This window comes from Capsicum annuum, chromosome 5 (genome assembly GCF_002878395.1).
Source record: "Capsicum annuum cultivar UCD-10X-F1 chromosome 5, UCD10Xv1.1, whole genome shotgun sequence".
NCBI classification, from domain to species: domain Eukaryota; kingdom Viridiplantae; phylum Streptophyta; class Magnoliopsida; order Solanales; family Solanaceae; genus Capsicum; species Capsicum annuum.
In genome coordinates, this window is record NC_061115.1 from 16,726,877 (window position 1) to 16,742,960 (window position 16,084).

At 29.5% G+C, this 16,084-nt stretch overlaps 1 protein-coding gene across 1 annotated transcript; it reads left to right on the forward strand.

Annotated features, from left to right (window-relative positions):
• Positions 1 to 11,137: 11,137 nt before the first annotated feature.
• Positions 11,138 to 12,190, forward strand: LOC107865032. The gene is made up of 2 exons (XM_016711395.1): positions 11,138 to 11,449; positions 11,858 to 12,190. The coding sequence occupies exons 1-2, from the start codon at positions 11,138 to 11,140 to the stop codon at positions 12,188 to 12,190; spliced, it is 645 nt and encodes a 214-aa protein (XP_016566881.1).
• Positions 12,191 to 16,084: the final 3,894 nt, after the last annotated feature.

Sequence of the window (16,084 nt, forward strand, 5' to 3'; positions counted from 1 at the left end):
GAAAAAAATGGTGAAGAATATTAATGTAGACCAACAACTTTGAAGATAGTATTGCTCTAATACCTTGCATATGTTTTTGTTGTTATTTGCTATCAGTTGTTGTCCACATGGTAATTTGACATTACTTTCCATTCAAGTATGAATATTTTCAACTATTAGTGATTACCTACATGATAACTTACCATTCATATTACAGTAATTGTTCATATTATCATTTAATCTCTACATTGTGATAATTGATTAAGAAAAATATAAAATCTTGACTCAACGGCTCTGGATTATCAACTGTGAAGCTATAACTAACGGTTATTAAGTATAGCTATGTTACAATTATTGGGCCCGAGCGCGGGCTTCTACATCTAGTATATAGAAGAGGTGGTTTCGACCCCCTCTTGCAATTACTAAAAAATCAACTACTTCCACTTGATTATATATCATGCCTCAATATATAATAATTTCATTATTTAATCATATTGGTTTAAATATTTGATATATTCTATTAATTTATATTAATTAACTATAACTACATATTGAAAGTAAATTTTATTTATTTATTTAATTGTCTATCATGTTCAAAACTAATTTGTTACCGCAAATCACAATAATTAATAACTTAAAATATTTAAAAGACATACAAAAATTTTATTGACTCTTACCAAAAAAAAACCTCTACTCCCACTTAATTACATACCATGCCTCAATATATAATAATTCCATTGTTTCATCATAATGATTTAAAAATTTAATATATTCTATTAATTTATATAATTAACTATAACTACATATTGTAAGTAATTTTTTGTTATTTATTTAATTAGCCTATCATGTTCAAAACTAATTTGTTACCACAAATCACAATAATTTGTTACCACATATAGAAATTTTATTGACTCTCATTATTTTAACAATGCCACATAAATAGAGCTAAAAAAAGTACTACAAATCATAATAATTAACAACTTAAAATATTTAAAAGATATATAAAAATTTTAGTTGACTCTCAAAATTGTATCGAAGCCACATAAATTGGGACACAAGGAGTAAATATATTATTTGATAATTACGTAAAAAATATTATAAATCACAATAATTAACAAGTTAAAATACTTTTTTAAAATAAGATAAAAGTTCTATTCAACTCTCAAAATTTTATCGGTGCAGCATAAATCATGGCAAAATAAAAAATTATCTTAATTAATGGAAACTAAATATTTAAAGTAAATTAATTTATTATTTTAATTGACTTTTATATAGAAAATTAATCTTTTTATTTATTTATTTATTTTAGTAAATTTAAATTTTAAAATTATTTTTTTCTTATATAGAAATACTAATATTTAAACTTAACTTTAAATTTTTAAATTAATAAATTTAATTTAATAAAATAAATTTCTAAAGAATATTTTCTTAGAATTTGTGTTGGGTCAATATGCATCAAGTTAAAAATAAAAAAAAATGCATAGTAAAATTTTATTATTGAGAAAGATAAATTAATGCACTATCCAATAATGTTTAATAATATCATATTTTGCATATGCAAATATAGCATCCCTTATTTAATTAATATACTATTTTGGTGAATTATAGATGATTACTATTGGATATGATAAAATTATATTAATTTTTATAGTAATAACATAATCAGTCGCTCTTAATTAATTATTATGAGTCATCTAGGTATTAAGAAAACTAAATAGTATTTAATGAAATATAAAATAGACATAAAATGCGAAATTAACTCTTAATATTTTAAATTAAATTTTCGTCTTTCGAACGATGATTTTAATATATCACTTCTTATTATAAGTCATTTATGTATTAGAAAAATAAGAATTACAAAATGATATGTCAACATAAAATATTTGATTTACTATCAAAATTATATTAGTGCCACATAAATTGGGATGGGATAGAAGAAGATATAAAACAACATATATTATTTGAAAATGAAATAAAAAGTACTGTAAATAACAATAATTAACAAAGTTTTTTAAAAAATTGACTGATTTCTGCTTCAGCTGCTTCAGTCGTGATTTTACTATATTACCTCTAATTAATTATTATGGTCATTTAAGCATTGTGCCACATAATTTGAGATAGAAAAAATATTATAAATCACAATGATAAAAAATTTAAATTATTTAAAAAATATAATTGACTATTGTCGACACAAAACTCTAGACAAGGAGAGTAACATATATTATTTAAAAATTACATAAAAAGTATTATAAATTACAATTTTTAACAACTTAAAATATCTAAAAAAAAATTAATATGTTATATATTTTTAAAAAATTACATGAAAAATACTAGAAATCACAATAATCAACAACTTAAAAAATTTAAAAGATATAAAATATTTGATCGGCTCTTGAAATTATATTAGTGTCACTGAAATTGGAATGGAAGAAAAGTATTATAAATCACAATAATTAAAAATTAAATTATTTTAAAAATATAGTTGACTATCAATGCCGCCAAAATTTGGACAAGAAAACTAACGTATATTAATTTGAAAAATACATAAAAATATTATAAATTACAATAGTTAACAACTTAAATTTTCTAAATACATATTAAAATAACATATGTTGAACTCATGCTAGAATCCGGATGAATCCTTAAAAACATATGCAATTCTTTTATTAAAAAATTTTATTTAAATATATCAAGATTGAAAAGACAAATAAATATCTTAATGTTGGGCCCATGCTGACACGGGCCATGCTTCTCTGGTTAATAAAATAAAGGTAATGTGGCTATGTTGTTCCAGGGAAACTAAAAGTGGCGCAACCACTGTTCCTCGTTACTTTTCTAAGACAATTTTTTTGTGGAATCAATTACTCTATCATTGAATAAAATTAAGGTTTAGTCCTAGAATTTTTAGAGTAAGAAATTATAAACGGGTGTTATTAAATTCATATATATTTTTAAGAGGATTATATGTTCGAATAGATTTTGAACGTTCCAAAAATTTGAGGAAGGACAAGACACTTGTGGACTAGTGATATTTGAGTTCTTCGATTGAAGTAGGTTATGATTTAATTGGAGTTTAGATTCAAATTAATTGTGTTTATGCTCCTAAATTGGATACTTGTGAATTGGTATTCGGACATGCTTGAAATTGTTGATGTTTGAATTGTTGATTCTTTTATAAATGATTATTAAAAATTGACTTGATGGAATTATCTTATGACTTTAAGTGTACTTGTAAACTTGGTACATTGTGTTGTATGTTATGAGGTTGTCTAAATTGATATTGATAATAATTGTTTATATTTATGTTGGATCGGGTACCACGCCGGTACGTTTATATTTATATTGGATCGGGTACCACGCCGGTACGTTTATATTTATGTTGGACCGGGTACCATGCCGGTACGTTTATATTTATGTTGGATCGGGTACCATGCCGGTATATTTATATTTATGTTCGATCGGGTACCACGTCGGTACATTTATATTTATGTTGGATCGGGTACCATGTCGGTACATTTATACTTATGTTGGATTGGGTACTACGCCGGTACATTTACATTTATGTTGGATCGGGTACCACGTCGGTACGGTACATGAACATATATTGTTCCCTACAGGTCATGACTATTTGGGCAAAAATAAGTCCCATAGCATGTGTGTACATATTTGTGTTGATTTTGTGGATGTTTATAGTATAGTTGATACTTTTGATGGTTATGTGGCTTGTCTGTGAGCATTGCTTGACCTATTATTGTTGTATGCTTGACCTGTTATTGTTGTATTGTTGATTCATTGAGAATTTGTTATCTGATGATGCTTGTCTACTTGTTATTTGATTTGTGTTGTATACATGCTATTAAGTTGAGTTGGCCTATGATACCTACCAGTACATAGTGGTTTGTACTGATACTACCCTATACTCTTCTTTTGTTGAGTACAGAAATTGTTCGAGAGGCTCATACATGATCTCACCTTAGAGTTTGATAGCAGATCTTGATCCAAGGGTGAGCATTCTGTCTCCAGGCTGCCATGGGTCGTTTTATTTGTTCTTGTCCATCTTTCGGGCAATGAAACATTCTTTATTTACTTTATTTTTTGATATATCTTTAGACATGATCTTTGTTAGTAGTTCTTGTACGATGACTTTCGAGTCTTGAGAAATTCAGTAAGTAGATTGTTTGATTTCCGCGTTACTGATGATTAACTCCAGATTATTATTGTTAAGATGGTTTTATGAAAATATTATTTTAATAGTGACTAAGTGATTGGGTAATGTTTTGATTTAGATGGTTCTCCCACAGGAAGATTAGTGTGGGTGCCACTCATGTCCATTTGGATCGTGACAGTTATTTGCTAACAACCCTATTCATTAGTGTGGGTGCCACTCATGTCCATTTGGGTCGTGACAGTTATTTGCTAACAACCCTATTCAAATTCAAAAAACAATTTCATAACACGTGATCCTTTAAAAAAAATCAATTCAAATTAAGTTGAATCTTCAATTTTGCTCTAATTGAACATTCAAATTCAATTGTATTTGTTGTTGTTCAATATCAGTTTGAACAATCAGTTTCATTAGGTTCAACAATCAACATTACCTTCTTCTCGATGAAACTTCAAAAGTTAACTATTGGCACAAATTTCAGCTTAACTGTTGTTTCAGTTATTAATTTTTCTTTGTGAGTATAATTTTTATGGATCATTTTTTGTTATTTTGATCATTTTTCAATTGATCAAATTGTGATATTTTGTAGAATTTTTTCACGTTGTTATATAATCGATTATGAATATATTGTAAACAAATTTCAATTGTAAGTTTATTCAATTATTTTTTGAACTCCTAGAACAAGGAATGATCGAATTCAGCTTTCCAAGCTGATGAAATTCTATTTTTTTTGTATTTTTGCTTGTCGGAATTTGAGAGTATAACTGTATATATGAAAAGATATTTTATATATGTTTGTGTTGTGTTCGAATCTGGAGGTTCTGTATTTGGTTGTATTTGACGTTGAACACATACTTTGTAATTGTATTTAGCCTGGAATAATTTAATTTGATTCTAATTTTTGTGTAACAAAAATTTTGTAAATGTATTTTTTAGTGTTGTTATTGGGTCATATGAAGTAATAGAACAAAAAACTGATAGAATTCAGTTTGTTCGAGCAGATGAAACTCTATTTTTTTTTTTTTTTTGAAAATTTTGCTTGGTGGAATTTGAGAGTATATCTTTATAATTGAAAATTACTTTTATATATGTTTTGGTTGTGTTCGATTCTGGTAGTTTTGAATTTGATTTTATGTAACCTTCAACAGAAAATTTTGAAATTTTACTATGGCTGAAAACTTTTGCGGCGTTTGTATTTTACTTTAACCAAATGTTGCGTAAATGTATTTTTTGATTGTAGATGTTGGTTGTATAACTTTGTTTGCGATTAAAACTGAAAAATGTATGTTATGACAATTGACATCTGACAAATATATATATTTGTTTATTTTTTTATTAAATCGCTTAGAAATGGGAAGCATACCAGTACTTGTGAAGCACTATGGTAGGTGGACGTATGAAAAAAATTACAAAGATTACGTTACTGATGCTATACTGTTGAGCACAACAACATCATTCATTGAGCTGCATGATGTTTTGGCATCTCACTTAAATGTACCAATAAACGTATTCTAGTGGAATATCAAATCACTGGTAATACAGGGCAAATACAAATACATAATGATATGGGTTTTAAGGTGGAATAAAATCTCGTAGGACTTGCTATCAGCTTGTAATGTAGGCTTGGGGACGGGCAGGATGATATTTAAGATAAAAGTGACTAATTCCTCAATGAGCATTGCACTGTATTTGTGCTTTCGATATTTATTGCGCTTTGACGCGTGATCTTTTTAGTTGTGCTTTCTTGCCCCCTGCTTTACATATGCTTCGACTTCTTCTGAATTTTGCATTGGAGGTTTTATATATATATACATATATATATATTTTGCAAGAAATTATATATTTTTATTTTTTTTTCTTTTCTATTTTCTGGGGTATTTTTTTTGCTCCTTTGGAAGTCTTTTTTTTTCTTCATCTGGGCAACATATTTCTTTGCATTTTGCATCTTTGATCTTGAATCTTCGTCTGCAATTTACACGTATTTAGTGAGCTCAAGGAGATAGGGCCAAGAGAAGGATAGTGCATGTAGCACTCAAAAAGGTATAGGCTCAGATGCGGTTGTCCAAAAAAAAAGATCTTAGGCTCATAAAAGGAAATACTAGAGATTAATGTAATTTGGTGGACTGTGAAAGGCACAATCGGGTCAAAGAAGGCCTACGGTCCTTTTCTAAACCAAGTATAACTCAGAATTTCGCCTCAACAGACATTAAGGTCAAGTTCTAGATCAATAATGCAATGCAATGATTTAAACTAAAGCTCACCACACAATGCACATGAAACAATAAGGTTGGCTTCGTTTTGTCTTAAATGAATGCAAGAGAATTTATTTTTTCAAGCATCACTAAGGTGTGGTAAAAGGTACCAAAAGAACCTATAATTTACCATGAAGCCGATCTTTTACATCATGCTGATTTGATCTTTTCCATGCACACTCCTAACTGTATTGGTGCCAACCAAGTCAAAATTTTATTATTTTTTTTTTAAAAAAGAATGGGACCGAAATCACGAGAGTTGCCTACGTATCTTGTGAAAACAAGAATTAGGTCTGCGTAGTTCAGGCAGTTTTTGCACAACATGACCAATTAAACTCTTTTTTTATTTATTTAAATTTTAAGAAGAAAAAAAAAAAACAAATTAACGAAAAATCCTTTTAAATTTTTTAGTCTTAACATCCTTATATTAAATGAAACCTATGATTATCAAAGGAAATCTTTTTGGGCTTTTGAGTTTGAATTTCATAAAAATGACACTTCAAGCTAGTAAAGAATTTTTTTTTTTGTAGTTTTTCTTTTAAAGATGTATATGACACCTACTCTAAATGAAGAGTAAAACAAATCTTTTTGTATTTTTGAAATAAGATCAAAAGGTAGGCCGACTATGCACTAATAAAGATTTGGATTTAAAAAGCTATTAAATTATGCTCTTGAAGGATTTTGAAGTGCGTCTTTGAACTGTTTCAAAAAATTTGCCCCAATTTTGAATACCAGAGAAATTATTCTAGAACAGTGAAGAGACCGAACCTTAATGCAGGGTTGCCTGCCTACGTATCTAATCAAGACAAGAATCAAGTCAAAACATAGATCAAAATATATGCAGCTGATGGCGATGTCGCTAAGGTGCAGTTTTTTAACTGATCGTTATGCAAAATAAAAGGTTAGGCTATAGCTTCTCACTAAAGAATAATCAATTTAGATTACAGCTTCTCACTAAATAAAGGTTAGACTACAACTTCTCACTAAAGAATGATCGCTATGCAAAATAAAGGTTAGACTACAGCTTATCGGAGATGTTCACATCTTGGTGGAGTAAAATTTCAAACAAAAATTAATACAAAATCAATACAAAAAGGCAAAAAAATTATAAAAACAAAAACAAAAACAAAGGGAACATGCTTGAAAAATGGAAAAACATATAAAACTCATAAATATATGAAAGAAAAGAAAGGGTCATCGGAGTTCAAACTTTCAGACGAGATCATTTCGTCCAGATCTAGTTTGTGACCGTTGTTAGGGTGGTGGCGGCTTGGTGGTGCTCGCCGGTCATCACCTCTAGCGAGGTAGCGCTGGAAAGAGGGAGAAAAAGAAAAAATAAAGAAGAGAGAGAGCTGGCGCAGTTCTGGCGTTGGGCAGCGGCAGTGGTGGTTTGGTGAAAGTCACCGCTGGTTCATGGTGGATATGGGAAGAAGAAGATGATGATGGTGGTTGTTGTTGATTTTCTAGAGAAAGGGGGAAAGAGAAAGGAATATGCATGTGATTGTCTATCTTTCTCTGTGTTTGTGTCTTTTTAAGAGAAAAGGAAAATGCTCACAAGTGTATTTTGTTGAGTATTAAAAAAACAAAGAAACATATCTTATCAAATCTACTTTTCCAAAGATGCGTTAAATTAGGGATCGTTGGTAAGAAATAGTAAAAAAAAAAGTGAGGAAATAGAAAAAAAATTAACTGATATTATTTGTATGAAGATGATAAGACGCTCAATTATTATTATATCGTGTATTGAAATAACTAATCCAACTCAGCTTCTGCAGATTATAATAAATATATAGAAATGTAGGTATTGATGTGTAATTACAAAAAAAGAATATAAAGAATATTAAAATTATTGAAATATAATTACTTTAAAAAATATTTTTAAAAATATTATATGGTGGGTGAGTGAATTTGGAGAGTGTTAGGTGAAGTATTAATAATAATAATAATAATAATATTCAACTGTGTTTGATTTATTATTGTATGTATTAAAATAATTGAATCGACTCACTTTCGCAGATCATATTAAATAATATAGAAAATAATGAATATCGATGTATAATTATTAAAAAATTATAAACAACAAATAAAAAATATAATTATCTTAGAAAAATATATATTATACTACGCTATAATGAATTGCAGTGCTATATACGTATGCAGAGGACTATGTAAAAATATTAAAATAATAATAAATTGATAAAAATCCTAAAATTTATGAAATTAAGGGTAATTATCAATGAATCATGTAAAATTAAAATATGACAATATATTGGTAAAAAAATTCTAAAATAATGATTATTATCAATAATTTATTAACAATTACAAAAGATATGTGAAAAATTGCATATTGTGCCATTTAACGATTAGGAAGCCTAAATGTGTTAATTTCACATTTGGAGAGCCAAAATTGGGTGTCAACAGGGACTTAGTTCATTTTAGTGCCTTCAAACTTTGAAGAATTTATTTTCGACCTTCCCGACCTCCGTTTGTTGATTTTTTTTAAACGCGATGGGGCAAGTCAAAAGTACATCTCGGGTGAGTTTCAAAATTTTTAGACGAGCCTAAGGGCATGTTTGGGGTACCAAACCAGTGAGCCTCTACGATAAGCCCGCAACGCCTTGCCTATCACCTCACCTGGGATGAACAAGTCGATAGCTAAGGCGGCGTCCTGCCTAACCCGGTGGGTTATCCCCTGCGTCGCCCTGCCAATCACGCCTGGGTTAATTTTCAGTTTTTCTCCAACTCATTAAGGGCAAAATGGATATTTTCCATCCCCTTTTCAGCTTTAACATGGGATTCAATCCCCAAAACACCAAATTATATTCGTTTTTATCAATTTTCTTTAAGAACTCATCCTAAGTTCAAGAGAACTCAAAATTTAACCGTCGCTTTTTGAAATTTCTTCAAAAATCGAAATCCCCAAAGCTAGAGCTTCAAGAATCACCCATCAAAAGTAAGGATAGCATCCCAGAGTCAAGAGTTCATTGAAGAGTCATAATTTAAGGTATGTGGGGTTTGAACAAGAACACTTTTTTCGTTCTTGTGCTTAAAAATTTAGTTTTTATTGAAGATTGCATGATTTATAAATGGGATTATGCCCAAATTATCTTGTATTGATATTTATGAAATTATAAGTTATTTATATTGTGAATTTCATGACTATTCCACCTATTTATGCTTTGAATTGAAGGTTTATATCATGAGTTTCATTCCTCTTTTTAGAATTTGTATTGTCGAATAATTTCAAGAATAATGTTGAGCATAAAGAGTTATTGTGAATTGCCATGAGTTTAAATCTTGCCTGTTGAGTCCAAAGATTTGGTATTGTGATTTTAAGACCATGTTCTTGAAAGTTTTGAACTACTATATACATATCAGGAATAAGTTGAATTTTTGAAAATGTTATGATATCAAGCTTTTCTCTAGCAAATTGCTTACCAAATTTTAAGTCAAGATTGATGTTTTGATATTGTGCTAAGATAGGAATCCACAGTATTTATGATTTAAAGCAAAAAGAAGCATAATTTGGTCTTCATTATAGACCCTTGAGTTATTTTAAGGTGAATTTCTTAAAAGTTCTGAGTCTAAATATGAGAGTAGTAATTAGCACCGAGTTGGGTATGATTCCGAGTCTCATACCCCAAAACTACGTGCCACCGTAGGATTGAGATTGATGGGCCCAAAGTCGAGATAGTGATCACTAAAGCTAAGGTTCTATTCCGATGGCAAGGGTAGAACAACTCTCCCCGATGTGGGCAAGACGTTGGACTCCATGTCAGCTCATATGGTTTATGTCGGTTAGAAGAAACTCCCAAGTCCCAAAGAGTCCCAAAGTTCTCAAGTCTTTAAGTTCCTAAAGTTCTAAGTCCTTAAGTTTCAAAGAAGTTCTACTATGCTCAAGATAAAAGCATGAGTTTTGAAAGTATTGTTTAAAGATTCCTTTAGCTTACAAATTTTGAGAATAAGAGGAGAATACAAATTTTAGAGTTAAATATAGTGACTCATGAGATTTATATTACATGTTTCACTATTCATGATTTATGAGATTTATATTTCAGACTTATTCAAGCCATGTGAGTCATTCATATCTGCATGCATGATTTTATAAAGAGTAATGATATTGTTTATGTAAATGCATACACCCCCATATACTCAGTACATCCTCAAAGTACTGATCTATATATACGTTTGTATGCTACATTATTTCATAATGTAGGTTCAGGTGCTCAGTCCCAGCAGCAACAGTGATCTCCGAGTACCTTGACCTACACCTCCACAGTTGGTGAGTCCTCATGGTTCGAGGACCTATTTTCCCTAATTTCAGTCTTCATAGTAGTTGGTTTATTTCTTTTCAGTTGAGTATGAGTGTTCTTGAGTAGTAGAGGCTTTGTCAGACTAGACTATCAGTTGTGTTTTAGACTTTTCAGTATTTGATATTCAGAATACGTTTTCTAGTTATTCTAGTTCAAATTTGACATGATACAACATTATTGCTTGATTATATATCTTAAAGTAAGTGTTAGATGTAGTAGCAGGCGCAAATGGTTAGCTTAGGGTTACTAGTAGCCTTAAGCACTGTGTGACATCTCGGAATGAGTTTTTCGGGCGTTACATCCGCATTATGTATGTATGTGACATCTATGGGAAAATGTAAAATTTTTATAGAAAGTCACACGATGCATCATCGGAGATCTTTTATACAAAGTCCAAAGCATATTCGAAGTCAGAATTTCACATGTTAATGAAAAATGTTGAGGCAGTTGATATTAGAGTGAAGAAATATTTAGAATTGGCTGGTTATGAAAAGTGGGCTAGGTCCTATACAATATTTTATCGAGGATGGACTTTGAATTCAAAAATTGCTGAGTCAATAAATGGAGTACTTGTATCAGCTAGAGAACTGCCAATTTACAATTTTCTAGAAGAAGTTCGATTGCTTTTTGAAAAATGGAATTGTGAAAATAGAAAGGAGGCTTCATATAAATTCACCACACTCATTGATAAATTTAATGACATGCTCAAAGAGAACGAGGCGTTGTGTACTCGTATGACGGTATGATCTTTTAGTTTTGTGTCATTTATACTTATGAAAATATTATTATTAGAATTACTTGCATTTAGTTCTAAATTAATGAAAACATATACGACATAAATATGTATTTTAGAATTGAAAAATCTTAGCACTGCATATGTATTTAGAATCTCAATAAATATGATGTATTCTGCATATGTATTTTATTGCAAAATCTGAACATTGCATATGCAGTAATGTCTATAAATAAATAAAAAAGCATATCCATTAAGAAATAATAATATTTTGCTGAATTTGTTTGTATTAAATACATATGTAAATGTATAATTGTGTAGTAAAAATACATATGCTACAACATATCAAAAAATACAGTTTGCATCTTTTTGTAACAGTGCATTTACACATTTTTTTTTATCTTTTTGCTATCAGGTTGTACCAGTCACAGAATATGTATACACGGTGCAGGACAAACAAAAGAACTCCATTGTTTGCCTCAAGAAAAGAACATGTTTATGTAATGTATTTCAACTCGATGAGATACCATGTGCACATGCTTGTGCGGTGTTAGATAGAAAGAATTTTCAGAAGGGTCCATACTGTTGTGATTTGTATAAGCCAAAAATTGTGTTGAATACATATGATGTTCCAATCTATCCTTTACCACACCAAGATGACTGGATAATTCCAGTTAGCATACTTGGTGAAATTGTATTGCCTCTAAAGTACAAATGTCCTCCAGGAAGACCTGCAAAGAAGGATTGAAGAAAATCGGGCCGGAATATGTTTAAAAAGAAGAGAATTAACTCATGCATTGCTTGTGGGTCGAAGGGTCACAATAGGAGTTCTTGTAGGAAATATAGTAAATAGAACATTTGTTCTTTTGTATTATTTCTTAAAGCATTCTTCTACATTTTTAATTAGAATGAACTCAATTTTTTGTGTTAAGACATTTATGCCTCATTTGATATATGAACATTGTTAAACCTGAATACTGTATTTGTATATATCGCAAAATCTGAACACTATGTTTGCATTTTGAAGCTACAACTCATTTGTATTTTCAACACTATATATGTTTTTGTAACTCATATGTATTTTTAATACTGTATATGTACTTTTTATTCATATTTATTGTTAGCAGTCATATGTATATTTAACACTACACAACTCAAAATGATATCTGAAGTATATTAAATCTCAATATAGTTCAGATGTGACACTTTTCATTAAAATCTTAACTTAAATTTATTTTGATAGTAATTGAGCAATGATTACATACATGTGACATTTTGTATTAAAAAATACATATTATGTGTAGTGCGTGTGTATTTTTATATCAAAATGTCTGCATATGTATTTTTTAACTAAATTATTTCTTAAAGCATTCTTTTACATTTTAATTAGAATGAACTCAACTTTTTTGTGTTAAGACATTTGATACATGAACATTGTTAAGTCTGAGTACTATATTTGTATATATGCGCAAAATCTGAAAAATAAGTATGTATTTTGAAGTTACAACTCATATATATTTTTAACACTATCTATGTATTTTTATCACGTATGTATTTTTAACACTATATATGTATTTTTAACTTATATGTATTTTTTAACACATATGTATTTGTAACTCATATGTATTTTTAACACATATGTATTTTTTAACGCTATAAAAATAAAATGATATCTGAACTTTGTTAAATTTGAATACTGTATTCCTATATATTGGAAAAGATGAACAAAATATTTGTATCTTGAAGCTACAAGTCATATGTATTTTTAACACTGGATATTTACCTTTAAGTCATACGTATTTGTATCAGTCATATGTGAATACTGTATTCGTATATATTGCAAAAGTTGAACACTATACATATGATGAATATTTCAAATGTATTTTTAATGTATTGTTTGAACACTGCATATGTATTTTTAGTGCAAACTGTTAAAACTGCATATGTATTTTAGAGTTAAATGTCACTGCTACAAGTAAAACTGAACACCACAATAACACACTTAGTATAATATGCAGTTCATGATAAGTGTATCTGCAATATTTCAAAAATAGAACTACATCTAAAACTAAATTCATACACCAGTTTGTTAACTATCTATTGTAATAAATCCATCAACCATCATACATCTAAAACTTCGGTGACACTAGTTATTCCGCTTTGCCTAATAGGCCTCAAGGGTACTTCAAAATTACTATGAGTATTCACTTCTTGTTTTAGAATACCATAGTCCCACATTATTGAAACGTATCTTCTACGGAGTTCGTTGGGATTGAACTCAATTGAAGGAATTTTGTGACCATAGGAAAGACACTCTGCATATGTAACAATATACAGACCACATTTCCTACAAAAATAAAAAAATTAATTAATAAGTAAAATATATTTTGTACAAATTTATAATTTTGGTATATGTATATTAAAATACTTACAAAATTTTACTCGGTTGTTGAGGCAAATTATGTTCAAATAACACATCAAACATATCTGAGGAGTTTTTGTCTTTGTATCTTGGATGATTTTGAAGATCAATTCTTTTCTTAATGTAGAAATCACAAGCTTGGAGACACAATGGGATAATCTTTGCTAGTTTCTCGATCTTAGGAAGAACACCCGCATAATGACCACTGAATTCATATGAATCATATAAGAATATGCACCTCTCTGAGAAGGATAAAACCGCGAGAACTCAATGATGTTTTTCCTTTATATGGACCGGAATAAAAATGTCTTCCACTGTATGTCATGGTACTGCAGTATGCATATAGAAATCATTGATGTATTCATTAAGATGGGCCTCCTGTCCTCCCGCATTAAGGTTTGGATCATCCACAGAATATACTTTCATCAAAGACCTAATTATATTCATAAAGTTGCAATCTACTGTGCTATATTTGCAAGAACTGTTCGGCCCATATTTGTAAGAGCTGTGTGGCCCGTACTTCAAATTCTTCCTCAAGTAGTAGAAGCAAACATCAATTTACTGCAGTAATTAATACCACAAAATTTAGAACATTCAAAAAAATTATATACTAAATTTACACGTGTATGTAAGATAAAATACATATGCATTTTTATATTAATGTCTAAGATCCGTGTATGTATAATTTCATTTTTAAACCACACTTATATACAAACAATGTAAGAAAAAAGTATATGCAACAATATGTGGTGTAATTGAATACCTCATATGTATATTACTAAAGTATATGTGTATTTTTAACACAACATATATACATCTAATAAAAGAATAGTAAAAAATATATACGTGTGAAACCATATGTATTTCATGGTAACCTAATATGTATTTTAAATAGTGTTACAAATTTAATGAGAAAATTTCTAAAATAATATACTAACTGAGTCTGTCCATGTCTGATCTGCGAATCCCATAGTGTAGAACCAGTTTTTATCTTCAACAGTCTCAACTCTGAAATGCATCATTGAAATGTCTGATTTGCCCTCCTTGTAATGTTTCACTTTTCCTTCCTATTTTTTTTAAGTACATGGTAAATCATGAAAACATAATGAAAATAAAAAATTGATCTGAAAAAATTCAAAAGAACTACCTTTTAGCAGGAACTTTTAGAAGATCGACAGAAATCCAGTCCATAAACTTTTTGACAATCTTCATATCCACTATCCCATCAATCGAGTGATATACAAATGGTTGTTTATGGAGGAATATACTTATTTGCCTGTTAAGCTCCCTATATAATAACAGATTACAAAAATGTAATTAATAGAAACGTATTTGCAAAACATATTACATTAAAATATATATATAACTTCGTGTACTTACCGGCTACTGAACCAAAGTTATCCATGTATGGCGATTCCTTGAATTTGGATGGTCGCCTAATCCTTAACTTTTGTATGGGAGTTTGAAGTTCATGATTAACAGAGGGATGAATGATGATGCTTTTTCGACTGTAGATATTTAGGCTAGGTAGAAACTCATCAGGGATTGTGTTTTATGAATCAGGCCACCCTTGTTCATCTCTTTATTCATCAGTGATTAGTTCTTGTGTATTAGGAGGTGTCCTAAGTTACTCCTCTGTACCAAGTTCAACCTCTACATGCATCGATAATTTTGAACTCAAACCAGTGTTCTCTTTGTTCGTCTAACAAGAAAATAGAAAAAATATTAGTTTGTTCTATCCAATATAACCTACATAACCTCAAAATATATGTTCATTATACATACTTGAGATTGATCTTCAACAACATTCTCAGACTTTTTATCATCCAAATTTTCATCATGAGATTCTTCTTCACGATTTGTCGATGGATGTATGATGACGCTTTATCTCCCGTAGAAATTTAGACTCGGTAATATCTCATCTGGGATTGTCAATTGAGAATCAGATAAAATTGCTTCATCCATTTTCTCATCGCTGCTCTGCTAAAAAATGAAAGAAAAAAGATAATCGTATTCTGGATTATTACATCACATAAAGTCAAAGTTAAATTCATTATACATACTCGACAATAATGTTGAACAACCTTCTCAGAATGTAAGTAATCCAAATTTATACTTTGGAGAAGCTCATCAGGGATTAAATATTGAGAATCAATTTCAACATTTATTTTTTGTGAATGCAAATCAGTGCACCCCTTGCAAACAAGTAAAAAAATTAAA

Bases quoted from the DNA above. Each gene is read 5' to 3' on its own strand.
- LOC107865032 (XM_016711395.1), top strand. From the start codon at position 11,138: ATGAAAAATGTTGAGGCAGTTGATATTAGAGTGAAGAAATATTTAGAA. The intron at 11,450-11,857 runs GTATGATCTTTT...TTTTGCTATCAG, and splicing joins CGTTGTGTACTCGTATGACG to GTTGTACCAGTCACAGAATA.